Source organism: Solea solea, chromosome 2 (assembly GCF_958295425.1).
Source record: "Solea solea chromosome 2, fSolSol10.1, whole genome shotgun sequence".
In the NCBI taxonomy this organism is placed as follows: Eukaryota; Metazoa; Chordata; class Actinopteri; order Pleuronectiformes; family Soleidae; genus Solea; species Solea solea.
Genome location: NC_081135.1, coordinates 39,676,361 through 39,704,260, shown reverse-complemented (window position 1 = coordinate 39,704,260; position 27,900 = coordinate 39,676,361). Strand labels below are relative to the sequence as shown.

Genomic DNA, 27,900 nt, shown 5'->3' with positions numbered 1-27,900 from the left:
TTTAAAATAAAAGCCTGTGCCTGCCCACACTAAAACATGCTACTTTTCAGAATAAAAGTCAGATTTTCTGTTTCTGTCGAAACAAATTAGAGTTTGTGTTCATCCACGCTGAAACTCAAAACTTGTTCAAATCCCGCACTATAATGCAACTCCAGTTTTCAAAATAAAAGGATGACTTTCTGTGATCAGTTTTATAAACATCAACGTCTCATTAATAATTGAATAGTTGAAACCATGAATTATTAAATCCTTCTCAGAAATGGAATAAAAACACACCGTTTCAGTTTCTCTGTATTTATTTACTTTGTCTTTTGTCGTCGTTTTTCCATGAGGAGCATAAATATTTCAGAGCCACAAAATGTGTTTGGTTATTTACAAAGAACTCACAACACCGTTATTCCACTGTTTCTGAGGCACGACGCAGGCGCTGTTTAATTGAGACCAAATGAACTGTGACCAGATTAACTGTGACCAGATTAACGAGTTTAACTGAGACCAGATTAACTATGACCAGTTTAATTGAGACCAGATTAACGATGACCAGTTTAATTGAAACCAGTTTGAGACCAGTTTAACTGTGACCAGTTTGAGACCAGATTAACTGTGACCAGTTTATCTGAGACCAGTTTAACTGAAACACATGCTAATGTGGGTCAGAGGTCAGAGGTTGTGGCCTGGACAGCAGAAATGAGGACAAACATTCTTGTATTTAAAAAGATAAACTGGCTGTCAGCTGACACTGAGCCCTGATTGGCTGGCTGTGGGTATATGGGCGGGACGACAGTGATGTCATGTTTTTATTGACATTCATGTTCAGAGATGCTAATGCTACACACATGCATGTGTGATTAATGATGATGTCACAGCATCATCTGTTCTGATTCTCCTGACAAGTACCAGGAAACAGACGCGCGTGTGTGTGTGTGTGTGTGTGTGTGTATTTGTGCGTATCGACTCATGTGCAACACTTAAAGGAAACAGGAAACAGGAAACAGGAAACAGGAGTGATGGTGTCGTCGTGCCTCAGAGAGTCCTCTCAGATGGAGTGATGATAATGATGATGAAGGTCCAGGTTCTGTTAGATGGGCAACTGGAAGGTGATGTCCACCTGAGCTTCTTTAGCCAGGGACACGATCTCAGACAGCTTCACCACCTGCAGGAGCAAGAGGAGCAAGAGGAGCAGGAGGAGCAGGAGGAGCAAGAGCAGGAGCAGCAGGAGCAGGAGGAGCAAGAGCAGGAGCAGCAGGAGCAGGAGGAGCAGGAGGAGCAAGAGCAGGAGCAGCAGGAGGAGAAGAACTTTATGTAAAACAGATCTCAAAATTAAAGAGTTAGTTGAGGTGTGTCTGTGCGCGTGTGTGTCTGTGTATGTGCACGTGTGTGTATGTGCGTGTGTGTGTGTCTGTGCGTGCGTGTGTCTCTGTGTTGTGTGTGTGTCTGTCTGTGTGTGTGTCTGTGCGTGCGTGTGTCTCTGTGTTGTGTGTGTGTGTGTGTGTGTGTGTCTGTGCGCATCTGTGTGTGTGTGTGTGTACCATCTTAGCAGCTTCGTCCAGGTCGTCACAGGCCAGGATCTTCAGTGGACTTGCTGCGATCAGAGCTTTAGCATCGTCCACTCTCGTCCCTGCAGAAGAACAAAAACACACAAGTCTGTCTGTCTGTCTGTGTGTCTGTGTGTGTGTATGCGTGTGTGTGTGTGTGTGTGTGTCTGACCTTGTAGCCGGACAACTATGGGGATCTTCAGGTCCAGGTCAGTGACGGCCATGATGATGCCCTGAGCGATGACATCACACCTCATGATGCCTCCAAAGATGTTGACCAGGATGGCCTGAACCTACACACAGACACGCACACACACACAGACAGATAGACACGCACACACACAGACAGACAGACACGCACACACACACAGACAGATAGACACACACACAGACAGACAGACAGACAGACAGACACACGCACACACACAAACACGCACACACACAGACAGACCGACAGACAGACACACACACACACTCAGATTTAAAACTGTTTTTAATCCTAATTTCAAAAGTGATGATGAAGTTGTGGATTACTGATGCTAAGCTAACGACGTCAGGTGACCTCTTACCTTCTTGTCAGAGGTGATGAGTTTAAACGCCTCGGTCACCTGGTGAGCTGTGGCTCCGCCCCCTACATCCAAGAAGTTAGCGGGCGTGCCGCCGTGTAGTTTAATGATGTCCATGGTGGCCATGGCCAGACCTGCTCCGTTCACTGCACAGAGGTCAAAGGTCAGTTCTCACAGCCCTGTCTGTGTGTGTGTGTGTGTGTGTGTGTGTGGACACTGACCCAGGCAGCCGATGGTTCCATCCAGACCGATGTAGTTCAGGTCGGCCTTGGCGGCCTGCTGGTCTCGAGGATCCTCCTGAGTCCAGTCCTGCATCTCAAACACTCTGTGCTGTCGGTACTCAGCGTTTGAGTCAAAGTTGATCTTTGCGTCCATGCACATGACTGAGGACAGACAAGAGACATGACTGAGGACAGACAAGAGACATGACTGAGGACAGATAAGACACATGACTGAGGACAGATAAGACACATGACTGAGGACAGATAAGACACATGACTGAGGACAGATAAGACACATGACTGAGGACAGACAAGAGACATGACTGAGGACAGACAAGAGACATGACTGAGGACAGACAAGAGACATGACTGAGGACAGACAAGAGACATGACTGAGGACAGATCAGACACATGACTGAGGACAGATAAGACACATGACTGAGGACAGACAAGAGACATGACTGAGGACAGATCAGACACATGACTGAGGACAGATCAGACACATGACTGAGGACAGACAAGACACATGACTGAGGACAGACAAGAGACATGACTGAGGACAGACAAGAGACATGACTGAGGACAGATCAGACACATGACTGAGGACAGATAAGACACATGACTGAGGACAGACAAGAGACATCTGTCTCTGTGTGTGTGTCTCTGTGTCTGTATGTGTGTGTCTCTGTCTGTGTGTCTCTGTGTCTGTCTCTCCGTGTCTGTGTGTCTCTCTGTGTGTGTGTTTGTGTGTGTGTCTGTGTGTCTCTGTGTGTGTGTGTCTCTCCGTGTCTGTGTCTCTCCGTGTCTGTGTGTCTCTCTGTGTGTGTGTGTGTGTGTGTGTGTCTCTCCGTGTCTGTGTGTCTCTGTGTGTGTGTGTGTCTCTCCGTGTCTGTGTGTCTCTCTGTGTGTGTGTGTGTGTGTGTGTCTCTCCGTGTCTGTGTGTCTCTGTGTGTGTGTGTGTCTCTCCGTGTCTGTGTGTCTCTCTGTGTGTGTGTGTGTGTGTGTGTGTGTGTCTCTCCGTGTCTGTGTGTCTCTCTGTGTGTGTGTGTGTGTGTGTGTGTGTGTGTGTGTCTCTCCGTGTCTGTGTGTCTCTCTGTGTGTGTGTGTGTGTGTGTGTGTCTCTCCGTGTCTGTGTGTCTCTCTGTGTGTGTGTGTGTGTCTCTCCGTGTCTGTGTGTCTCTCTCTGTGTGTGTGTGTGTGTGTGTGTCTCTCCGTGTCTGTGTGTCTCTCTGTGTGTGTGTGTGTGTGTGTGTGTGTGTGTCTCTCCGTGTCTGTGTGTCTCTCTGTGTGTGTTTGTGTGTGTGTGTGTGTCTCTCCGTGTCTGTGTGTCTCTCTGTGTGTGTGTGTGTGTGTGTGTGTGTCTCTCCGTGTCTGTGTGTCTCTCTGTGTGTGTTTGTGTGTGTGTGTCTCTCCGTGTCTGTGTGTCTCTCTGTGTGTGTTTGTGTGTGTGTGTGTCTCTCCGTGTCTGTGTGTCTCTCTGTATCTCTCTGTGTGTGTCTCTCCGTGTCTGTGTGTCTCTCTGTGTGTCTCTCTCTGTGTGTGTGTGTGTGTGTGTGTACCGATGCCAGACGAGTCCTCCACCATAGGGTTAATCTCCACCATGGCGGCGTCATACTTGATGAAGAGGTTGTAAATCTTCACCATGTTTTCTGCCGCCTCGTTCACCAGTGCTGGCGGGAAGCCCATCTTCTGAGCCATCTACAGGAAATGACATCACACGTCAGTTTTGGGGGTGTAGTCTAACCTGTGCTGATTTCCTCTGTGGACTTTGGTGTGGGAGAGCGAGTGGTTTATCACACACGTCTGCAGCAGGGGGCAGAACTGACAAAGAGGAGGCGGGGCTTACCTTCACCGCCTGCTCCAGCTTTATTCCAGTCACGATGTCGATGGGCTCCTTCACGATGGCGTCGGGATTTTCTGCCGCCACGTCTTCAATGTTCACGCCCCCCTGAGAGCTGCCAATCAAAACAGGGCCCTGCAGGAGGGTGTGGTCACATGACACCGTCAATTATTGTGTGTGTGTCTGTCTGTGTGTGTGTGTGTGTCTGTGTGTGTGTCTGTGTGTGTGCGTGTGTGTCTGTGTGTGTGTGTGTGTGTGTGTGTGTGTGTGTGTGTGTGTGTCTGTGTGTGTGCGTGTGTGTCTCACCTGGAACGATCTCTCCATAGTAATAGCAAAGTAATACTCTCTGCGTGGATACCTGCGCTCACAGATAAACACCTGGTTGCAGATACGCCCCGCCTCCCCCGTCTGTTTGGTGTAGAGCTTCCTGCCAATCATCTGAGAGGAAATCTCTCTCGCCTCTTCAGGACTGGACAGGAAGAGGAGGAGTTTACTTCACACTTGAGTGACGGAGTAAAGACGGAGCAGAGCTAACAGTGTCGCCTTATCTCCTGAATTTACTTACGAGTAGACAATCCTGACTCCGCCCTTCAGCCCGCCCTCAAACGTCCCCTTCCCCCTGCCGCCCGCCAGAACCTGAGCTTTAACCACCAGATCCTTCGAACCTGAGACACAACAACAACAACAACAACAACAACAAACACGTTTAAAAACAAGACAACTGACTTCATCATGTGACATCATGAAGAAGAGAAGGTTCAGGCTGGACTGACTGTCAGCTGACACCACTGAAGACACGCCCACTTCTACACACTGAACAACCTTCAGCTATTTATAAACTACACACACACACACACAACTATGACCTTCAGTCCAAAACCAGCACAACTGTTAAAGGAACATTTCTGATCTCTACGTCACATGATCACGTCTTTATCTACGTCACATGATCACGTCTTTATCTACGTCACATGATCTCGTCTTTATCTACGTCACATGATCACGTCTTTATCTACGTCACATGATCTCGTCTTTATCTACGTCACATGATCACGTCTTTATCTACGTCACATGATCACGTCTTTATCTACGTCACATGATCACGTCTTTATCTACGTCACATGATCTCGTCTTTATCTACGTCACATGATCACGTCTTTATCTACGTCACATGATCTCGTCTTTATCTACGTCACATGATCTCGTCTTTATCTACGTCACATGATCACGTCTTTATCTACGTCACATGATCTCGTCTTTATCTACGTCACATGATCACGTCTTTATCTACGTCACATGATCTCGTCTTTATCTACGTCACATGATCACGTCTTTATCTACGTCACATGATCTCGTATTTATCTACGTCACATGATCTCGTCTTTATCTACGTCACATGATCACGTCTTTATCTAGGTCACATGATCTCGTCTTTATCTACGTCACATGATCACGTCTTTATCTACGTCACATGATCACGTCTTTGTCTATGTCACATGATCTCGTCTTTATCTACGTCACATGATCTCGTCTTTATCTTAGTCACATGATCTCGTCTTTATCTGCGTCACATGATCACGTCTTTATCTACGTCACATGATCACGTCTTTGTCTATGTCACATGATCTCGTCTTTATCTACGTCACATGATCTCGTCTTTATCTTAGTCACATGATCTCGTCTTTATCCACGTCACATGATCTCGTCTTTATCTACGTCACATGATCTCGTCTTTATCCACGTCACATGATCTCGTCTTTATCCACGTCACATGATCTCGTCTTTATCTACGTCACATGATCACGTCTTTATCTACGTCACATGATCACGTCTTTGTCTACGTCACATGATCTCGTCTTTATCTACGTCACATGATCACGTCTTTGTCTACGTCACATGATCTCGTCTTTATCTACGTCACATGATCTCGTCTTTATCTTAGTAACATGATCTCGTCTTTATCTGCGTCACATGATCTCGTCTTTATCTACGTCACATGATCTCGTCTTTATCTTAGTAACATGATCTCGTCTTTATCTACGTCACATGATCTCGTCTTTATCTTAGTCACATGATCTCGTCTTTATCCACGTCACATGATCTCGTCTTTATCTACGTCACATGATCACGTCTTTATCTACGTCACATGATCACGTCTTTGTCTACGTCACATGATCTCGTCTTTATCTTAGTAACATGATCTCGTCTTTATCTGCGTCACATGATCTCGTCTTTATCTACGTCACATGATCTCGTCTTTATCTTAGTAACATGATCTCGTCTTTATCTACGTCACATGATCTCGTCTTTATCTTAGTCACATGATCTCGTCTTTATCCACGTCACATGATCTCGTCTTTATCTACGTCACATGATCACGTCTTTATCTACGTCACATGATCACGTCTTTGTCTACGTCACATGATCTCGTCTTTATCTACGTCACATGATCTCGTCTTTATCTTAGTAACATGATCTCGTCTTTATCTGCGTCACATGATCTCGTCTTTATCTACGTCACATGATCTCGTCTTTATCTTAGTAACATGATCTCGTCTTTATCTACGTCACATGATCACGTCTTTATCTACGTCACATGATCACGTCTTTGTCTACGTCACATGATCTCGTCTTTATCTACGTCACATGATCCCGTCTTTATCTACGTCACATGATCTCGTCTTTATCTACGTCACATGATCTCGTCTTTATCTACGTCACATGATCTCGTCTTTATCTTAGTAACATGATCTCGTCTTTATCTGCGTCACATGATCTCGTCTTTATCTACGTCACATGATCTCGTCTTTATCTTAGTCACATGATCTCGTCTTTATCTACGTCACATGATCTCGTCTTTATCTTAGTAACATGATCGCGTTTTTATCTTAGTAACATGATCTCGTCTTTATCTACGTCACATGATCTCGTCTTTATCTTAGTCACATGATCTCGTCTTTATCTACGTCACATGATCTCGTCTTTATCTTAGTAACATGATCGCGTTTTTATCTTAGTAACATGATCGCGTCTTTATCTGCGTCACATGATCACGTCTTTATCTACGTCACATGATCTCGTCTTTATCAACGTCACAAGATCGCGTCTTTATCTATGTCGTCATATGATCACGTCTTTGTCTACGTCACATGATCGCTGTGATTGGACACTGTGATAGGACACACACATGCACATGCACAGTCAGTCACTCTCACACACACACACACACACACACACACACACACACACACACACAGGTTCAGTCTGAGATACGACACTGTGATTGGACGCTGTGATCGGACGCTGTGATCGGACGCTGTGATCGGACGCTGTGATCGGACACACACATGCACATGCACAGTCAGTCACTCTCACACACACACACACATACACACACAGGTTCAGTCTGAGATACGACACTGTGATTGGACGCTGTGATCGGACGCTGTGATCGGACGCTGTGATCGGACGCTTTGATCGGACGCTGTGATCGGACGCTGTGATCGGACGCTTTGATCGGACACTGTGATCGGACGCTGTGTGATTGGACGCTGTGATCGGACTCTGTGTGATTGGACGCTGTGATCGGACGCTGTGATCGGACGCTGTGATCGGACGCTTTGATCGGACACTGTGATCGGACGCTGTGTGATTGGACGCTGTGATCGGACACTGTGTGATTGGACGCTGTGATCGGACGCTGTGATCGGACGCTTTGATCGGACACTGTGATCGGACGCTGTGATCGGACGCTGTGATCGGACGCTTTGATCGGACGCTGTGATCGGACGCTGTGTGACTCACCGATCTCCTTGGCCACAGTGTACGCCTCCTCTGCAGACGTGGCCACTTTCCCTTCAGGAACAGAAATCCCCGCCTCCTTCAGGAGGCCGATGCTCAGGTACTCGTGGAGAGACAGGTTCCTGTGCTGCTGCTGCTGCAGCGGCGAGGAGGCGTGGCCTCCCAGCAGAGCCGAACATCCGCCCAGCACCTGCAGGACGAGAGGGGAGGAGTTGTGATTCCCAGAGTTTCTTTCTTGTTCCCTAATCCTGTATTGCTTTTTCTCTATATTTTCTGTGTTGTGTGCCCTGTCTTGAATGTTACTTATTTCACTATTCATGTTTTATCTTATTTAATGATGACTATTGGTCAAATGTTTTTTGTATTACTTTGTTTTCTTTCACTGTACAGCACTTTGGTCAGTTTATGCTGTGTGTAAATGTGCTTTATAAATTAAATTTACTGAGTGTAACACAGGGGGCGCTCTTATCATTCAACATGAATCTGTGATCTTATATTTCACAGAGCTAATAGATTATAGATTATATTTCACAGAGATAATATATTATAGATTATATTTAACAGAGATTATACTTCACAGAGATTATAGAATATACTTCAGAGATTGATTATACTTCAAAGATTATAGATTATACTTCACAGAGACTATAGATTATACTTCACAGATATTATAGATTACACTTCACAGAGATTATAGATTACACTTCACAGAGATTATAGATTATACTTCACAGATTAAAGAAAACTGAAAATGTAACATAACATGACGTAATAATGTTTCAAAGGAAATGACATGTTTTAAAAACATGAAGATACAAATGTATTTAAAAAATAAAAATGATCCTGGGGTGATGCAGCTCCCCCTTGTGGCACCTCACAATAAATGACTGGGACTGTGTGTTGGTGACTTTATTGGGATTACTAAATCACTCAGTGAAACATTAATTATGACCGATTCCCTATTATCTAGTGTTTTTACCGCGATATGTAATAAAGTCGTGGATTATTTTGTCTCTAATGAGCAGCAGCTTCAAATCCACGCTGGTGGAGACAACGAGCGTCCTCTGTCCCCGGCCTCGGGACAGTGAGGGACAGGTGCGGCTGCAGCTGCCGGAGCCTCGGCTCTGTCTCGCGGGGTCAGAGAGTCTGTCAGCGGGACACAGTGTCTGTCCTCCCGGGCTTAAACGAGTTGCTACTTAGCACGTTAGCCAAAACAATCGAAACGTCAATGAAAGTCAAACATGAAGCGGCCGTTTTCTCTGTCACCGCGGCCGTTAGAGGAGCCGCGGACCCCTGCCGTCCCCGCCGGAAACCCCCCCCGCTCCTCCCCGGACTCACACTCACCCTGGCCGCGGAGCTGAGGGAACTCCTGCCGGAGGAGTTTCTGAGGGTGGCCGTCAGACGGCCGCAGATCAGGGACGCCGCCATGTCTTCCTCTTCGGAGGAGTGATGAGTGCGCATGCGCCGTGAACTTCGGGTCTCTTCGTGGCTGCTTCACGTGCTGTCGGAAAAACATCAACACCAATTCAAAAACATGCGGTGACTTCAAAGTCTTTAATATGAACTTAGATGTTAAAAAACAACGTTCTAGTGATTTTTATTTTTCACTCAAATATTCAATAAAACTCTGTATAATAAAATATATACAAGTAGAGGCTGAGAGGCTGCTGTGAGGTCAGCGCTCCACATCCTGCAAAGGAAATGGCGGTGTTGCTGTGCCTTCTTGACAAGGGGGGTGGTGTTCATGGACCATCTGAAACATTTATGATGTTCATTACATTTAAATGTGAAATAATCCAAATGGTTTCATATTATTTAGTGTCATTGACAGTGAAATTTACCAAGAGTTCCTGAACGCATCACTGACAGGCAGCTGTCCCACTCTGACCTCTGACCTACATGAACAGGAAGGACCAAACAGACTTCAGGTCATCAGGGTTAAGGTTAGTGTGACTGCTGACTCCTCACTCTCCTTTGATGACTCAGCAGATAAATGTGAACGCTCATGTTCTGAGTGTGTGTGTGTGTGTGTGTGTGTGTGTGTGTGTGAAAGTGTTCCTTTAACAAACTGAGGAATCGTCATTTTATTCAAAGACAATTTATTTACACAACTGAGTATGTACACACTTATTTACACACACACACACACACACACACACACACACAGGTTCAGTCTGAGTCACTGCTGCTGCTGGACGAGTCCGTGGACATGGCCTCCACGTCGTCCTCGTTCTCCTTGTTGTGACCCGGAGGCTCCAGGACAAAGTCGTTACCATGGTGAGGAGGCAGAAGTCCAACAGAGACATCAGACGACTGCCAGGGGTAGTGAGGGGTCAGGACATCTGAGGACAGAAGAGGAGAGTGAAGACAATGTCCACTGAACTGGATCCAAATAAGAGAATAACCAGAGGAGAAACCGAGGAGAACCTTAGAAAAACCTGAGAATAACCAGAGGAGAACCTGAGAATAACCAGAGGAGAACCAGGGAATAACCTGAGGGGAACCTGTGAATAACCAGGGAATAACCTGTGAATAACCAGAGAACCTGAGAATAACCTGAGGGGAACCTGTGAATAACCAGAGAACCTGAGAATAACCTGAGGAGAACCTGAGAAGAACCAGGGGAGAACCTGAGAATAACCTGAGGAGAACCTGAGAATAACCCGAGAATAACCAGAGGAGAACCTTAGAAGAACCTGAGAATAACCAGAGGAGAACCTGAGAAGAACCAGGGGAGAACCTGAGAATAACCTGAGGAGAACCTGAGAATAACCCGAGTATAACCAGAGGAGAACCTTAGAAGAACCTGAGAATAACCAGAGGAGAACCTGAGAATAACCAGAGGAGAACCCGTCAATAACCAGAGAACCAGAGGAGAACCTGAGAATAACCAGAGGAGAACCTGAAAATAACCAGAGGAGAACCTGAGAACAACCTGAGAATAACCAGAGGAGAACCTGGTTATTCTCACAACATTCTTGTGTCCAGTGTGAGACAGAGAAGTTCCTCAGAAGCTTCAGTGAAGCAGCTTTGGTTACCTGGCAACCGTCCTGCAGTCAGAGCGTCGCCGGGCAGATGACCATTGACTCCATTGGTCGGCATGTTGGCCATGTGACCCAGAATCCCACTGCGCATCTCCAGGTCAGTGGGGTAAGGTCTGCGTGGGTCACCTGATACAAACACACGTCACATGTTCAGTTAACGTTCAAATAAAAACATGACGATGAAGATGATGAAGAGTTTGTACCTGGGAGCCAGTTGAGAGGAGCACACACAGCGTTACTGGCACTGATCCTGTGAGCGTACTTAATGATCTCCTCTGACGACACACTTCCTGTTTACAACAACAACAACAACAACAACAGTCAGACACACTTCCTGTTTACAACAACAACAGTCAGACACACTTCCTGTTTACAACAACAACAGTCAGACTCACTTCCTGTTTACAACAACAACAGTCAGACACACTTCTGGTTTACAACAACAATAGTCAGACACACTTCCTGTTTACAACAGTCAGACACACTTCCTGTTTACAAAAACGGTCAGACACACTTCCTGTTTACAAAAGTCAGACACTTCCTGTTTACAACAACAACAACTGTCAGACACACTTCCTGTTTACAACAACAGTCAGACTCACCTTTCCTGGCTTTATCGATGGACTTGAGTTTCTCTTTGGCCTGATAAACAGCTGTGGCCTTAAAAAACAGGAAGCGGAGGGGCCTCAGTGATTTTGACATTATGAGTTTATCATAACCACACCTCTAAAAACCTGAACCCTTTGTGTAGGGATGAAGATGTTTTATATTTTTACGTGTCGTAAGCTCCACCCACCAGGATGTGCTCCGCCTCCTTCAGTTGCTTCTGGAGCTGCTGGATGTCACTGTCTCTTTTCTCCACCTCCTTCTCTAGCTGCTGCATCTCCTGGTGGACCTTCCCCTGCTGCTGAGCCACGTCCATCAGCTGCTGGAACTCCCTGTCCCTCTGGACCAGCAGCTCCAGGATCTGAGGACAAGACCATCCCCATCATCACTGAAGCAACATGTTAATCCGACTAAAACGACTTAAAACACATGTAAACACGATAGTCTGACTGAAACTAGACTTAAAACACACGTAAACACGTTAGTCCGACTTAAAACACCTGTAAACACGTTAATCTGACTGAAACTGGACTAAAAACACACGTAAACATGTTAGTCCGACTGAAACTGGACTTAATACACACGTAAACACGTTAGTCCGACTTAAAACACACGTAAACACGTTAGTTCGACTGAAACTGGACTTAAAACACACGTAAACACGTTAGACTGACTGAAACTGGACTAAAAACACACGTAAACATGTTAGTCCGACTGAAACTGGACTTAATACACACGTAAACACGTTAGTCCGACTTAAAACACACGTAAACACGTTAATCTGACTGAAACTGGACTTAAAACACGTAAACGCGTTAGTCTGACTGAAACTGGACTTAATACACACGTAAACACGTTAGTCCGACTTAAAACACACGTAAACACGTTAATCTAACTGACACTGGACTTAAAACACACGTAAACACGTTAATCTGACTGAAACTGGACTTAAAACACGTAAACAAGTTAGTCTGACTGAAACTGGACTTAATACACACGTAAACACGTTAGTCCGACTTAAAACACACGTAAACACGTTAATCTGACTGACACTGGACTTAAAACACACGTAAACACGTTAATCTGACTGAAACTGGACTTAAAACACGTAAACGCGTTAGTCTGACTGAAACTGGACTTAATACACACGTAAACACGTTAGTCCGACTTAAAACACACGTAAACACGTTAATCTGACTGACACTGGACTTAAAACACACGTAAACACGTTAATCTGACTGAAACTGGACTTAAAACACGTAAACAAGTTAGTCTGACTGAAACTGGACTTAATTGACACGTAAACACGTTAGTCCGACTTAAAACACACGTAAACACGTTAGTTCGACTGAAACTGGACTTAAAACACACGTAAACACGTTAGACTGACTGAAACTGGACTTAAAACACATGTAAACACGTTAGTCAGACTAAAACTGGACTTAAAACACACGTAAACACGTAAGTCGATGTGTGTTGTGTGCAGAAGTGTAGCAGGAACCTGAGACTTCAGTCTGATTTAAGTGTTCATGAGCTCTCGCGATGTTACCTGAACATCTTCTCCAGGCTGCAGCAGCTTCTGGTTCCTGGACAGAGCTAACATCTCGATCAGCTCCCTGAAATCACACCAACGTTGAAATTATTTCATTTACTAATGACATTTTGCTTTTTATTCCACTTTTTTCTTAATTCATAATTTTCATGAATGTAGAGACTTGAAACAGACGCGGTAAAAATCCACAGTTACCGGATACAAACGGATAAAAACAGCTTCTGTTCGCAGCTTTCAATAAAAAAATCAGTGTTTTCAATCAAAGAAAGAATAAATTAAAAGAAACGTAACATTTACCGGGATAAAACCTCCACATCACCGAGAACCGACAACAGACGATCTTTGGTGGCTTTCTCCACTGCGACCGCCATCTTAGCGCTCGCCGTCAAGGCAGGAAGTGACGTCATGTTACCCAGAAGGCTCTTTACTGCCACCTACTGGACTGTGGACCTCGTGACATGACAGAAAACTACAACAATAATAACAAGCCAACAATCCCATAATCAAAACCAAATAAATCAATAAAACAAAATAATTATAAGTTGACATAATAAGATAAGGTAAGATAAGGTAAGATACGTGGGGAAATGTACATAGTTACAGCAGTAAAGACAGTAAAGTAATAAGATAATAATAAACATGCATTAAAAAAAACATACAATATATAAAGATATTAACACTAAGACTATAAAGAAGTTAAAATAGAATGTAGAATAATAAGAAAACACCAAATACAAATAATAATATGTTAATAAATCATTTAACTTTAACTAATTTAACTTAGAGAGAGAGATTCGGTGGAGTTATTGAAAGTGACGAATGATTCATTTATTTTGTTTAAATTCTAGGTTTGAGAAGGTATGCTTTTATTTTTGAAACATGACCGGAAGTACTGTAGTGCTCCTCTGCCGCGGTGAGTCGCACTTCCTGAGGCGGTGACGCAGACAGCGGACAGAGTGTTAACTTTACTTTCGGAGCGAAATCTTTGTGTTTTGTGTTTTTTTCCAACGTTTTTCGTGACATTTTCGCGAGGTAGGAGTTCGTGAGTGGAACTTCCACGATGGTCAAAGTGTCTTTTAACTCGGCTTTGGGCCAGAAAGACGTGAAGAAGGACGCAGAAACTCTTCTTCCCGACGAAGAGCGAGTAAGTGAGAAAATGGCTCGGCGGAAGTAGACGAAGCGAGCACAGTTCGTTGTTCGGCTCAACCGTCACTTTTCACTGTTTATCTTTCATTTAAAGACGTTTTCGTGTCTTTTAATGACGCTTGAGCGTGTTTTATTGACGCGTGGGTGCGGTTTATTGCACATGTCGCAGTTAATAATCTTCATTATCTAGTTCCACCGGTTTACTTTGACGTGTTTGAACATGTTCGATGTTTAAAGGTCACTGAACTATACTGTTCACTTATGTGACGTCAGACAACAACAACAACAACAATGTCATCAAAGCTCAACTTTTCCTTTGTTTTAATGAAGAAAAGTCGGTTAATTTAGTCTCTGTGCGCGCGCGCGCGCGCGTGTGTGTGTGAGAGAGAGAGAGAGCGAGAGAGAGAGAGAGAGAGAGAGAGAGAGAGAGCCATGTAGAAAGCGTCTCTTTCATCACTTGTGTTTTTTGTGTCTTCCTGTTGCTTCATGAGTGAACAGGGTTGCCAGGTCTGTGACTGTTGTTTTTAATAATACAAACCAGTTGAGCTTATTAAATGTGAATATTTCTTTGCTCATTAAAACAAAGTCATTTTAGTTTGTGGACAATGTTTGACAAACACTGATCAAACATTGATTATTAGAAAGGGAGTAGGTTTGATTTTGAGATTGGTGGGGACACAAAAGTGCTCACAGGCAGCACTTGTGTTTTTACATTAGCAGTCATAATTTCACATCATGCAGATGTTATAGGTTAAAGCAACTCAAGAAAGACAAGGAGGCAACGATGAAGACTTCTCATCTTCACTCTTTAGTGTAACTGTCCATCAACAACTCTCCCTGCTGCTCAGTTTCCTTAGGAATAAACCACAATATAAACAAGTGTACACATGTAGCAATGACTGTAAACACATACACACGAGTTATACATGACGAGGCTTCTCATGAACACCAGGTTTGATATAAAGCCACAGAAGTGAAGCTATTCAGGTCATCATCACACTAACATTTGTCAGCACTGACATATCCATCATTAGTTCACCTCACCTTCTTCATCTCCTCCTCTATCTCCTCCAGCGTCTCCTCCTCTACCTCCTCCTCCTCTATCTCCTCCAGCGTCTCCTCCTCTACCTCCTCCTCCTCTATCTCCTCCAGCGTCTCCTCCTCTACCTCCTCCTCTACCTCCGTCACCTTACACTGATCTGTTGATGCATGACATATGAACACATGCATTAGGGATACAATGATCATTGAGCCTGATGGTTCAGTTATTGCCGGAGCAAAAAGGCTTTTACTAAATATTAATTTGACTTCATATTAATTAACTATATTTTATAATTATAAAATCACACGATCATCTAGAATGTGAGGTTTTATTGTATTTCCACCACAAAGTTTCTTCATTTGTGTTTTTAAACCGTTGCTCACTTCTACACAAATACATGAAAATAAGAATTCCAAATAATTAGTGTATTTCTTTGTCATTAAATATTCTCTTTTATTCAATCTCTGTATTGTTGAGCATGAAATACACACACACACACACACGTACATGCACGTATGCACACATACACGCACACACGCACAAACGTACACACACATACACAAAATCTCTCTGACGTGACATGTAGCTTCTACAAGCAGAATGACTGACAGCGGAGACAGCCAATCACATGTAAGTTAGTGATGAACCGGCAGCCGATCAGGCAGCGATATTTAGGTTAGAGGCGGGACTTCTGGCAGAGAGCGACATTTAACCCTTTGTGTGCCCTAATCACTGACTAAACACTACGACAGCGGTTGTATTGATAGTGACGACACAGTAGCGGCTGAATATTGTTAGGGGCGTGTCCCTAGTGTCCATACCCAATTCTACGCCCTTGATTATTAGAGTGAATGCTGGTTAGTTAACCACAACTTAACTACTTTTAAGTTTTTACTAACCCTGTCATGTTAGCGTCCCGTAGTTTAGCAGCTTTAAACAACAATGATGATGATGATGTTGTGGTCGTGACCTCTGACCTCTCCTCGTCAGGATGCAGAGGCAGCGATGGTTCCAGTCCTGGTTCCGGTGGCCCAGCAGACCCGGGCCTGGTGCTGGTGCATGTGTCTGGGTCTCGCCCTCATGCTGTCTGGAGTTGTGGTGGGCGGAGCCTACCTGTACCGCTACTATATCCTGGAGGTGAGTCACTGCCACAAACCGCGGGCCGAGTCTTCCAGTTCTTCTGAGGACGAACCAGCAGGGGGCGACTCTATGACCTGTCAATCTAAGTAGAGGTGTTTATGTTGTTTAATCTGTCTCTGTCTGTGTGTCCCTGTGTCTCTGTCCGTCCCTCGGTCTCTCTGCGTGTCCCTGTGTGTCCCTGTCTTCCAGGAGGGTCAGGTGTTTGTGTGTGGCGTCAGCTACCGTGAAGAAGACTACATGATCCAGGAGGAGGAGGTAGGACTCACAGTCAGAACATCAGGTCATGTGGTTCAGTGTGACCATGTGATCACGTGATCATGTGACTGTGTGAGCAGGTGGACGTGGAGCTGCCGAGTCCTTACCACCTGCATCAGCTGGAGGAGAGAATCCGAGTCCTGGAGAGAGAACAGGTGGAACTGATCAGTGTCCCAGTGCCGGAGTTTGAGGACGGAGACCCAGCGGACATCGTCCATGATTTCCAGAGGGTGAGACACACGCGCGCGCACACACACACACGGTCACTTTGTGTGTGTGTGTGTGTGTGGTTTACAAACTTCTCATAAACAGTTAGTCGTGTTTATAAAGAGTCACTCAGAGGTCACTCAGAGGTCACTATCAATTGTATTTGTCTTCTCGTGTCCCAGATGTTGACCGCCTACCTGGACCTGAATTTGAACAAGTGCTACGTCATCCCACTCAACACGTCCATCGTCCTCCCGCCCAAGAACTTCCTGGAGCTGCTCGTCAAGGTCAAGGTAACGTCTAATCCAGACTTCATCCAGACTCCTAATCCAGACTTCATCCATACTTAATCCAGACTCCTAATCCAGACTTCATCCATACTTTATCCAGACTCCTAATCCAGACTTCATCCATACTTTATCCAGACTCCTAATCCATACTTAATCCAGACTCCTTATCCAGACTTCATCCATACTTTATCCAGACTTCATCCACACTTTATCCAGACTTCATCCAGACTCCTAATCCAGACTTCATACAGACTCCTAATCCAGACTTCATCCATACTTTATTTAGATTCCTAATCCAGACTTGATCCAGACTCCTAATCCAGACTTCATACAGACTCCTAATCCAGTCTTGATCCAGACTCCTAATCCAGACTTCATACAGACTCCTAATCCAGTCTTGATCCAGACTCCTAGTCCAGACTTCATACAGACTCCTAATCCAGACTTTATCCTGACTTTATCCTGACTTCATCCTGACTTGATCCAGACTCAATCCTGACTTAATCCAGAGCTGGAGATGACTGTAGTTCAGACAGAGTCAGAACATGTTTAAGGAAAATGTCTCAGAGAAAATATATAAACAGAACATACTAAGTTCTTCTGTCCTGCTGTGACCTCTTCTGTCCTGCTGTGTCCAGGCGGGGGCGTACCTGCCTCAGTCGTACCTGGTCCATGAGGACATGGTGGTGACGGAGCGTCTCCATCACGTGGACCAGCTCGGTTACTTCATCTACAACCTCTGTCGCGGCAAAGACACGTTCAAACTCCAGCGCAGAGACAGAATTCTGGGTAATGACCTCGACTCCTCCCACTCTCTTTAGCTTAGCACTTAGCAAGGAGATGTCCTCTGTTGTCCTCTGCTGTCCTCTGACGTCCTCATGTCTCTGCTCGTCTTCACAGGGATGCAGAAGCGTGAAGCAGTGAACTGTCGTAAGTTCCGTCACTTCGGGAGCTCGGTTGTCATGGAGACTCAGATCTGCGAACTTTAAGATGTTTGTGTTGTTGTTTTTTTCTTTGTTCCGATTTGAAACAGAAAAATGTGAAAAAAAGAGTTTTCTACTTTGATGACGAGGGGGCGGGGCTTTCTACTTTTATCTTTCAGCAAAAAAAGTTTAAATTATTTTAATCAAATTAACACAAATGTTTCCTGTCAGTCACTTTTATATGATTCATATAAACTGCTGAGTCACTGCAGTCATCAACAGTGACTCAGCAAAAATAAACTGCTCTGAACACACACACACACACTTGTGTTAAAAAGTTTTTGATGAATGTCTTTAAACTCTTCTTGTATTCATGTGTGTGTGTACATAATCTCTTTAAAACCACAAAACAATAAAAACCACAAAAATCTGAGCTTCGTTTGTTTTTGGTGACATGAAACCACACACACACACTGACGCACAACATACTCACAGACACGCACACACACACACACACACTGACGCACAACATACTCACAGACACGCACACACACTCACAGACACTGACGCACAACATACTCACAGACACGCACACACACTCACAGACACACAAACTCACTCACTCACTCACACACACACACACACTGCTACCTCCATCACTGAGTTCAAATGTCTGATTTTGTTAATTTGAAAAACGTTGTTCAGATTGACATCAGTGACACAAAGTGACCACACGAGGCAGCAGAGGAGCAGCAGCTAAAATCACTGGTTTTCTCTCTGAGCTTTGGTGTGTGAGAGTGAGTGGTTTACAGACGTGATCATGTGACCGTAGAGATCGTAGAAACTTACACTAACGTAGATTTTATGACAAGTCTTTAGTAAAAATCAAGTAAAATTCGAACTATCCCTTTAATCTCGTTACTTTTGTTGAAGCTGCTCTTTTCTGATGCTAATGCTAATGCTGACTATTAATATGTCACAGGACTCGGTTTACTGCGTGATTACGTCATATGCACGATCATGTCCACAGACACCACTAGGGGGCAGCACTGTGTGTATGACAAAATAAAGAAAAAGTACAGACTTCACGTGCTGGTGACGTCATATGTGTGACACGTGACTCTGGTCCAGTTTGATTGTCACTGAAATTAAACTCAAATGTTGTAAAACGCAGAAAAATCTCTTGTTTTTTGTTAAACAGCGGAGAAAAGAATGTGGGCGATAGAACTACACCTCCCAGCGTGCACCGCGGCTCCGCTCGTCGCTCGCCGTGGAACAAACGTTTGTTCACGGCAGTTTTTTGACGGTCATGCGCTGCTTTGTTCTTCCATTGTCTCGTGGCGCGTTTCCTCGTTTTCCCGCAGCACAGGAGGACACGTGACAGGTGAGCGGACTCTTTTATCTCAAACCGGAAACGAAAAATAAACGAGTTTTTTTGTGGCCGCGGTGAACTGATGTTAGCATGCTAATAGGAGAGCTAGTGGCACGTGTATCCGTCTCCATGGTGACGGGTTACTTCCGCCCGCCGGAGAAAATGATGACGTCACATGATTCAACAAACGGTTAAAGTTTAGTTTTTGTTCATTTAATGTTTACAAATACATTTTAAATAATCAATCATCTGTTCAAGTTTAACTGAAGTGAGTGAACACGTGAATGACATGAGTGAGCACATGAATGACGTGACTGAGCACATGAATGACGTGAGTGAACACATGAATGACGTGAGTGAGCACATGAATGACATGACTGAGCACATGAATGACGTGAGTGAACACATGAATGACGTGGTGTTTTTTCAGGTGTTATGAACAACTATGAGGTCATGGGTCAGATCGGAGAGGGTGCGTTTGGTAAAGTGTTCCTGGTCAGAGAGACGGGTAGAGACAGACAGAGTGTGGTCAAACAGATCGACCTCAGGAAGGTAAGACAGGACACACCTGTGCTGACCTTTGACCTCAGTCATCTGACCTCTGCCGAGTTAACATTAACCAGCTGTGTGTGTGTGTGTGTGTGTGTGTGTGTGTGTGTCAGATGTCAGTGAAGGACAGACAGTCGTCTCATAAAGAAGTGTCTCTCCTGTCAAAGATGAAACATCCCAACATCGTCTCCTTCATCACTTCATTTCAAGGTGAGTGAAAGTATGAATGTTTGAAAAGTGAAGAGCAGTGAGTTAACCACCAGGGGGCGACTGTGTGTGTGTGTGTGTAGAGAGTGGTAGTCTGTTCATAGTGATGGAGTTCTGTGATGGAGGAGATCTGATGAAGAGGATCAACATGCAGAGAGGAGTCTTCTTCACCGAGGAGCAGGTACGCACGCACACGCACGCACGCACGCGCACACGCACGCACACACACACACGCTCACACACTGTATGTGTGTTTTGTTCCTCAGATCTTGAGCTGGTTTGTTCAGATCTGTCTGGGCCTCAAACACATCCATGACCAGAAGATTCTGCACAGAGACATCAAAGCTCAGGTAACACACACACACACACACACACACACACACACACACACACACACACACACACAGTGCTCTCATTGATCTTCGTCTTCTAGAACATCTTCCTCACCAGTGGAGGAATTAAAGCCAAACTGGGAGACTTTGGAATTGCGAGAATGTTAAATAAGTAAGTTTACACACACACACACACACACACACACACACACACACACACATCATTCCTGGGAGACGCCCCCCGATGGCAGAACATTAGTGTGTGTGTTTAACATGTAGATGAAAATCACCCAATCAAATCATATGTGTGTGTGTGTGTGTGTGTAGTACCATGGAGATGGCCAGGACCTGTGTGGGGACACCGTACTACCTTTCACCAGAGATCTGTGAAAACCGACCGTACAACAACAAGACGTACACACACACACACACACACACACACACACTATGTAACTGTGAGAAAAGTGTAAATTAAAGATAGAATAGAATAGAATAGAAATACTTTATTCATCCCCAAGGGGAAATTGTTTAAAGTTTTATAGTTTGTTTTATAGTTACCAGCAGTTGTGTTTGTATATGATGTTGACGTGTGTGTGTGTGTGTGTGTGTGTGTGTGTGTCCTCTCTGCAGGGATATCTGGTCTCTGGGTTGTGTCCTGTATGAGCTCTGCACCCTGAAACATCCAGTAAACACACACACATACATATACACACACACACACACACACAGACACATGCACACAATAAAAACTGTGTGTGTGTGTGTTTGTTGACCTGCAGTTTGAGGGCAGCAGTCTGCGGCAGGTGGTCAGTAAAATCTGCAGGGGGCGCTACAACCCAGTCCCCAGCGGTTACTCGTCTGAGCTCCGCCTCCTGATCACTCAACTGTTCAAGGTGAGAAGACGTGAGATGAAAACAACATCACAGTAAACAATAAAGGGTCTGAGGTCTGAGGATCTGAGGGTCTGAGGTCCAGAGGAAGATCACAGTTAACAGTAAAGGGTCTGAGGTCCAGAGGAAGATCACAGTAAACAATAAAGGGTCTAGGGTCTGAGGTCTTAGGTCAAGAGGAAGATCACTTTTCCTTCCTTAGGTTTCTCTGGTGGAAGGCATTCAGCTTTGGTCAAGTTCACTTCCATGTTTCACTGAGGGTAAAACTGTGCTGTTGTACAGTCACAGCTCTGTGTCATGGACCATGTTCAAAGGTCGAAGGTCGATGGTTGAAGGTTATTGGTTGATGGTTGAAGGTCACAGGTCCAAGGTTAAAGGTTGACAGTCTGGTCTTTTGTTGTGCTGTCAGGTGATGTTACAGGAAAGCAGGAGACAGTCCCCGGTGTTGCTGGTCTTCTGACAAACCCTGGTCTGTTGCTGTCCACTTGAGCGTTGAGGTCAATCATCGAGATGTTCACATGTGACTGGTTATAGAATCAGTCTTGTGTGTGTGTGCTGTGATGATCCTGTCTCTGCTGTAAGGGTTAGGGTGGCTTCCTTATCCAAGACCATGCTAAGTCCATGGCGATGAGGACTGTCACGCCATCACTGCACAACTTCCTGCTGCCGGTCCATCTCATCTCACTGACTCCCACATGTTCCCTCTCTGGTTCAGGGGTCTTACTTTCCTCAGAATCCGGACCCTCCTCACACCGGGTCCTAACGTCCTCACAGTTTTCATTCGACTCCGACATCTTTAACTATTTTAAACATGTTCTTCATTTTCAGGTGAATCCTCGTCAACGTCCGTCTGTCTCTTCTGTCCTCAAACGTCCTTTTCTGGAGACGCTCAGCAAACACCTGCACCCACAGGTACACACAACTACACACAAGTACACATAACTACACACAGCTACAAACAACTAACACAACGACACCGTGTGTGTGTGTGTGTGTGTGTGTGTGTGTGTGTGTGTGTGTGTGTGTGTGTGTGTGTGTAGGAGAGGATCAGTCACTCAAAGCTGCAGAGAAACAGAATAACAGCATCAAATCCTCCAGGTTTGAACACACCCACACACGCACACACACACACACACACACACACACACACACACACACACGCACGCACGCATGCGCGCACGCTTGATGACAACATGAATCACTGTGTCACTCTCTGGTCCAGAGAAGATCCACAGATCCAGAGGAGGAGGAGCCGTGAAGAGACAGAGCGCCAAACCTGTGTGGAGGGCCCCGCCCACAATCAACGGACCCGCCCACCACAGAGTAATGACATCATCGCCGACAAAGTCATAGTTTTTACAACATGGCTGCCGCAGAGTGAGACAGACATCTGTAAACCACTCACTCTCTCACGCACACACACACACACCTGCTGCTCCTCTGCTGCCTCGTGTGGTCACTTTGTGTCACTGACGTCAATCTGAACACTGAAGAGACAAAATCAGTGTGTGTGTGTGTGTGGGTGTCACATGACTAAACAATGACAACATGAACTTGTTTTCAGCCTCTTCCTCTCAGAGCAGCAGACAGAGAGGTCAGAGGTCAACACAACCACAGGTGAGTTTCAGTCAGTGACATCATCACATCTGTCACCATTGACCTAACACAGGTGTTCTCTGCTCACACACACACACACAGGGGTCAGTACCAGCACTATCACGCTCAGCTGGACGCTCTTCATCATCATCTTCATCATCGTCCACGTCCTCAGGAGGAAGTCGAGCGGCGTGAAGATCAGGCTCCGCCTCCTCCTGTGGAGCCATACCAGCTGTGAGTGACCTTTGACCTCTGTGGTAATTTAATATGAATTCACTTTGTTTTTGTTTGTTTGTAAACAAACAAACAAAAACAATCATGACATCATCATTAGCTGCAGTCACAGGAGTTAGCTAACATTGATTTAAAGGAACAATTCAATATTTCAGCATCATGACTCTGTTAGCTTAGCTTAGCATTGAGGTAGACGTCTCACATTTGTGTTAAATGAACTTTATGCTAAAGCTAAGCTAATGCTGTGTCTGTGTGTCAGTGTTGCTGCAGCTCGTCATGAATATCTACAGAGAAAATATGAAGCTAAAGAATATAAACTGAGAGCAGAGAAACAACTGGTAACACACACACACACACACACACACACGCACACACACACACACACACACACACACACCACTGCTCTAACCTTTGACCTCTCAGGGTCTGCGTCCATGCACAGCTGAGAGTCACAGACCTGGAGGTCAGCAACTGGACGAGGGACAACCTGAGGACAGGAGACAGGAGGGACAGCAGGTGAGACGTCCATCAATCTTTATTTATATAACATTTATATACATTTAAAATGTAACACAAGTGTGTCTCTGTCTGTCTGTCTGTCTGTCTGTCTGTGTGTCTGTCTGTCTGTGTGTATGTGTGTCTGTCTGTCTGTCTGTAGGAGTACCTGCGTCAGCTGGATGTCATCAGACATCAGTATCATCAAGAGATGAGACAGAGGAGACTGAGAGCAGAGGTAAACACACTAACCTTAAAAACCAGTTAATCACTAACCTTAACCAGTTAATCACTAACCTTACCCAGTTAATCACTAACCTTAACCAGTTAATCACTAACCTTACCCAGTTAATCACTAACCTTAACCAGTTAATCACTAACCTTAACCAGTTAATCACTGACCTTAAAAACCAGTTAATCACTGACCTTAAAAACCAGTTAATCACTAACCTTACCCAGTTAATCACTAACCTTAAAAACCAGTTAATCACTAACCTTAAAAACCAGTTAATCACTAACCTTAAAAACAGTTAATCACTAACCTTACCCAGTTAATCACTAACTTTAACCTAAACACAATCAAATCTTTGTCCTAAACCAGTTCCTCAGAAATGAGCTTCCGCCTCATTAGGACCAGGTTTTGGTCTCACACAGTCACACTCATGTTGTTTTTCAGACTGAACCAGAACACAAACATGAGACATACGTGTTGGACAAAGCCAGAGACGTAGAGCCGTGTTCAGACAGCAGAGGGCAGCGCAGCGCTGCAGCTGCACAGGTGCGTCTTTAGTTTCCTCTACAGATCAGATAAGAACTGACATCGTAGAGCTGCAGAGTCGCCCCCCGGTGGATATTCAGTATATTTTCACTTGTGCAGGACATGGCCGCTGCTCTGCAGCTGATCAGAGAGGAGACCAAACACAAGGTGAGATCAGTGCTGCCCCCTGTCTGTCACATCAGGACACACACAGGAAGTGTCGCTGTGAGTCACATGACCGCAGAGTTACAGTGGGACTGTCTTTCTGCAGAAGGGAATCATGTTTGAGATCCGTTTAGACGACGACGAGACACAAGACGCAGAGACAGAGGACGAGAGACGAGAAGACAACAAGATGGTCAGTGATGTTTCCTGGGCTCTTTCATGTCTTCTACTCTTCTTCTCTTCACTGTTTTCTGTCTTTTTGTCTCTTGAGCAGGACGATGACCCTCTAAACAAGACTCTGAGCTCCCAGGAGGGGGAGGAGTTGAAGCTCAGGGATTGGTCAGAGGAAAGGAAGGGGTGGAGTCAGAGGACTCCTCAGACTCTGCTGGATGCTCTCGCCAACATGGACGTCAACTCCATCTACGACACAGTGGTGGAGACCGAACAAGGTGCAGTGTTTACAAAACACACGTTAGTCCAACTGAAACTGGACTGAAAACACGTTAGTCTGACTGAAACTGGACTAAAAACACGTTAGTCCAACTGAAACTGGACTGAAAACACGTTTGTCCGACTGAAACTGGACTGAAAACACGTGAGTCCGACTGAAACTGGACTGAAAACACGTTTGTCCGACTGAAACTGGACTGAAAACACGTTTGTCCGACTGAAACTGGACTGAAAACACGTTTGTCCGACTGAAACTGGACTAAAAACACGTGAGTCCGACTGAAACTGGACTGAAAACACGTTTGTCCGACTGAAACTGGACTGAAAACACGTTTGTCCGACTGAAACTGGACTGAAAACACGTTTGTCCGACTGAAACTGGACTGAAAACACGTTTGTCCGACTGAAACTGGACTGAAAACACGTTTGTCCGACTGAAACTGGACTGAAAACACGTTTGTCCGACTGAAACTGGACTAAAAACACGTTAGTCCGACTGAAACTGGACTGAAAACACGTTTGTCCGACTGAAACTGGACTGAAAACACGTTTGTCCGACTGAAACTGGACTGAAAACACGTTTGTCCGACTGAAACTGGACTGAAAACACGTTTGTCCGACTGAAACTGGACTGAAAACACGTTTGTCCGACTGAAACTGGACTGAAAACACGTTAGTCTGACTGAAACTGGACTGAAAACACGTGAGTCCGACTGAAAACACGTTTGTCCGACTGAAACTGGACTGAAAACACGTGAGTCCGACTGAAACTGGACTGAAAACACGTTTGTCCGACTGAAACTGGACTGAAAACACGTTAGTCTGACTGAAACTGGACTAAAAACACGTTTGTCCGACTGAAACTGGACTGAAAACACGTTAGTCTGACTGAAACTGGACTGAAAACACGTTTGTCCGACTGAAACTGGACTGAAAACACGTTTGTCCGACTGAAACTGGACTGAAAACACGTTTGTCCGACTGAAACTGGACTGAAAACACGTTAGTCTGACTGAAACTGGACTGAAAACACGTTTGTCCGACTGAAACTGGACTGAAAACACGTTTGTCCGACTGAAACTGGACTGAAAACACGTTTGTCCGACTGAAACTGGACTGAAAACACGTTTGTCCGACTGAAACTGGACTGAAAACACGTTTGTCCGACTGAAACTGGACTGAAAACACGTTAGTCTGACTGAAATTGGACTGAAAACACGTTAGTCTGACTGAAACTGGACTGAAAACACGTTAGTCTGACTGAAACTGCACTGAAAACACGTTTGTCCGACTGAAACTGGACTGAAAACACGTTTGTCCGACTGAAACTGGACTGAAAACACGTTTGTCCGACTGAAACTGGACTGAAAACACGTTTGTCCGACTGAAACTGGACTGAAAACACGTTTGTCCGACTGAAACTGGACTGAAAACACGTTTGTCCGACTGAAACTGGACTGAAAACACGTTTGTCCGACTGAAACTGGACTGAAAACACGTTAGTCTGACTGAAACTGGACTGAAAACACGTTTGTCCGACTGAAACTGGACTGAAAACACGTTAGTCTGACTGAAACTGGACTAAAAACACGTTAGTCCGACTGAAACTGGACTGAAAACACGTTTGTCCGACTGAAACTGGACTGAAAACACGTTAGTCTGACTAAAACTGGACTGAAAACACGTGAGTCCGACTGAAACTGGACTGAAAACACGTTTGTCCGACTGAAACTGGACTGAAAACACGTTAGTCCGACTTAAAGGTGACATAGAATGCTTGTATCACACATATATGTTAGTTATGGAGGTCTACTTACATATATTAACTTGTTTTCATGATTAAAAACCTCCTAATCGCTGCAAACGAGCCGATCAAAATATCTCCTCACTGACGCTCTCGTCAGCCGCGCTGTTTCAGACCAAACAGTTGCTGTGATTGGCCAGCCAACGAGAGCTTTACAACTGTCCTGTGATTGGCCAGGTACCTGGAAGTGACGTAATAGATAGGCCAGCTCTCAGATACACAGCTCCCCCTCTGGCACGGTGGATGCTCTGCATCTCAGCAGCTACAACGAGAGTAGTTCTTGAATGAATGTAGTTGAATGTACGCAACCGGATGTGCCCGGACTAGTGCCCGCACCGGGAGGCGCTACGGTGGTGAGGATTTCTGATGACGACATCAAATTAAGGAAGTGTCGATCCGCTTCGCAGAGCCCAGGAAAACAATACAACACTATTTTCTCAGCAGTGGCTGAACTGTTTGTTCTGAAACTTTAGGGTTTCATAAACGAGGTAATGACGCAGATACACACACAAACGCAGCGTTAATTGGAGCTTCCGGTCTATGTCACCTTCAACTGGACTGGAAAACACACGTTGGAGATGGAAATGGAGCTAGTCTTAGTCAGACTAACAAACCTGGATCATGTAACCCTGTTCTTTAACCCTGAAGTAGAAGGAGACAACGTATGAACTGCAGCAGTGTCTTTCTTCAGAGAACCACAAGAGACATGTCTGTTTCACTGTCTGTCTCACCGTCTGTCTACGACCTGAGTGAGTGATGAACGTATGAATGTTCTCAGTTCGCAGACTCTGGACTCGAGGTCGTCCAAACACTCTGCTCAACGCGCTCGCTCACGCTCAGCTCACCTCCTCTACTCTGCACTCACTGACTGCAGGTAGGAC

General features: G+C 45.1%; 4 protein-coding genes across 9 annotated transcripts in view; 2 read left to right on the top strand and 2 right to left on the bottom strand.

The window, feature by feature from the left end:
* Nucleotides 1–278: 278 nt before the first annotated feature.
* Nucleotides 279–9,464, bottom strand: sucla2 (succinate-CoA ligase ADP-forming subunit beta). Its single transcript, XM_058614333.1, has 11 exons — nt 9,308–9,464; nt 7,967–8,153; nt 4,728–4,827; nt 4,469–4,631; nt 4,169–4,297; nt 3,882–4,020; nt 2,323–2,484; nt 2,105–2,247; nt 1,708–1,828; nt 1,530–1,618; nt 279–1,153 (listed from the first exon to the last, which is right to left on the bottom strand). Exons 1-11 carry the CDS (start codon nt 9,422–9,424, stop codon nt 1,079–1,081), a joined length of 1,425 nt encoding a protein of 474 aa, XP_058470316.1. The 5' UTR covers nt 9,425–9,464; the 3' UTR covers nt 279–1,078.
* A 640-nt stretch (nt 9,465–10,104) lies between these two features.
* Nucleotides 10,105–13,635, bottom strand: med4 (mediator complex subunit 4). Of its 2 annotated transcripts, none has more exons than XM_058614463.1 (7): nt 13,457–13,635; nt 13,163–13,229; nt 11,804–11,974; nt 11,610–11,667; nt 11,211–11,297; nt 11,002–11,133; nt 10,105–10,305 (listed from the first exon to the last, which is right to left on the bottom strand). In XM_058614463.1, coding segments are annotated over exons 1-7 (690 nt in total). In that variant the 5' UTR covers nt 13,459–13,635; the 3' UTR covers nt 10,105–10,132. The 2 variants fall into 2 exon arrangements, with proteins under 2 accessions (XP_058470446.1, XP_058470445.1); XM_058614462.1 differs by having other exon boundaries at nt 13,463–13,624.
* A 444-nt stretch (nt 13,636–14,079) lies between these two features.
* On the top strand, nt 14,080–18,601 carry LOC131444223 (integral membrane protein 2B-like). Its single transcript, XM_058614461.1, has 7 exons — nt 14,080–14,309; nt 16,344–16,490; nt 16,683–16,748; nt 16,829–16,978; nt 17,138–17,248; nt 17,884–18,034; nt 18,146–18,601. Exons 1-7 carry the CDS (start codon nt 14,226–14,228, stop codon nt 18,232–18,234), a joined length of 798 nt encoding a protein of 265 aa, XP_058470444.1. The 5' UTR covers nt 14,080–14,225; the 3' UTR covers nt 18,235–18,601.
* Nucleotides 18,602–19,380: 779 nt separating this feature from the next.
* The window catches only part of LOC131444010 (serine/threonine-protein kinase Nek5-like), a 9,316-nt gene continuing 796 nt past the window's right edge, over nt 19,381–27,900 (top strand). The window contains exons 1-22 of one of the 5 annotated variants that reach the window (XM_058614125.1): nt 19,382–19,552; nt 19,971–20,092; nt 20,203–20,299; nt 20,380–20,477; nt 20,563–20,646; nt 20,730–20,800; nt 20,956–21,042; nt 21,259–21,313; nt 21,408–21,521; nt 22,347–22,430; nt 22,559–22,616; nt 22,741–22,841; nt 23,083–23,135; nt 23,217–23,348; nt 23,608–23,686; nt 23,772–23,864; nt 24,007–24,081; nt 24,520–24,621; nt 24,721–24,768; nt 24,872–24,958; nt 25,040–25,214; nt 27,798–27,893. In XM_058614125.1, coding sequence (XP_058470108.1) covers nt 19,976–20,092; nt 20,203–20,299; nt 20,380–20,477; nt 20,563–20,646; nt 20,730–20,800; nt 20,956–21,042; nt 21,259–21,313; nt 21,408–21,521; nt 22,347–22,430; nt 22,559–22,616; nt 22,741–22,841; nt 23,083–23,135; nt 23,217–23,348; nt 23,608–23,686; nt 23,772–23,864; nt 24,007–24,081; nt 24,520–24,621; nt 24,721–24,768; nt 24,872–24,958; nt 25,040–25,214; nt 27,798–27,893 — 1,906 coding nt within the window. In that variant the 5' untranslated portion in view covers nt 19,382–19,552; nt 19,971–19,975. Of the gene's footprint in view, nt 19,553–19,970; nt 20,093–20,202; nt 20,300–20,379; nt 20,478–20,562; nt 20,647–20,729; nt 20,801–20,955; nt 21,043–21,258; nt 21,314–21,407; nt 21,522–22,346; nt 22,431–22,558; nt 22,617–22,740; nt 22,842–23,082; nt 23,136–23,216; nt 23,349–23,607; nt 23,687–23,771; nt 23,865–24,006; nt 24,082–24,519; nt 24,622–24,720; nt 24,769–24,871; nt 24,959–25,039; nt 25,215–27,797; nt 27,894–27,900 lie in introns of all 5 variants that reach the window. The other 4 variants (XM_058614133.1, XM_058614141.1, XM_058614148.1 and 1 more) reach the window with 4 other exon arrangements.

Coding starts and splice junctions, on each gene's coding strand:
- sucla2 (XM_058614333.1), bottom strand. CDS start 9,424: ATGCGCACTCATCACTCCTCCGAAGAGGAAGACATGGCGGCGTCCCTG. Junction 2,485..3,881: donor GGAGGACTCGTCTGGCATCG/GTACACACACAC, acceptor GTCTGTCCTCAG/TCATGTGCATGGACGCAAAG. Junction 1,619..1,707: donor CATAGTTGTCCGGCTACAAG/GTCAGACACACA, acceptor GTTCTTCTGCAG/GGACGAGAGTGGACGATGCT.
- med4 (XM_058614462.1), bottom strand. CDS start 13,572: ATGACGTCACTTCCTGCCTTGACGGCGAGCGCTAAGATGGCGGTCGCA. Junction 13,230..13,462: donor GATGTGGAGGTTTTATCCCG/GTAAATGTTACG, acceptor GTGTGATTTCAG/GGAGCTGATCGAGATGTTAG. Junction 11,298..11,609: donor CATCGATAAAGCCAGGAAAG/GTGAGTCTGACT, acceptor TGTTGTAAACAG/GAAGTGTGTCGTCAGAGGAG.
- LOC131444223 (XM_058614461.1), top strand. CDS start 14,226: ATGGTCAAAGTGTCTTTTAACTCGGCTTTGGGCCAGAAAGACGTGAAG. Junction 14,310..16,343: donor TTCTTCCCGACGAAGAGCGA/GTAAGTGAGAAA, acceptor TCTCCTCGTCAG/GATGCAGAGGCAGCGATGGT. Junction 16,979..17,137: donor TCGTCCATGATTTCCAGAGG/GTGAGACACACG, acceptor CTCGTGTCCCAG/ATGTTGACCGCCTACCTGGA.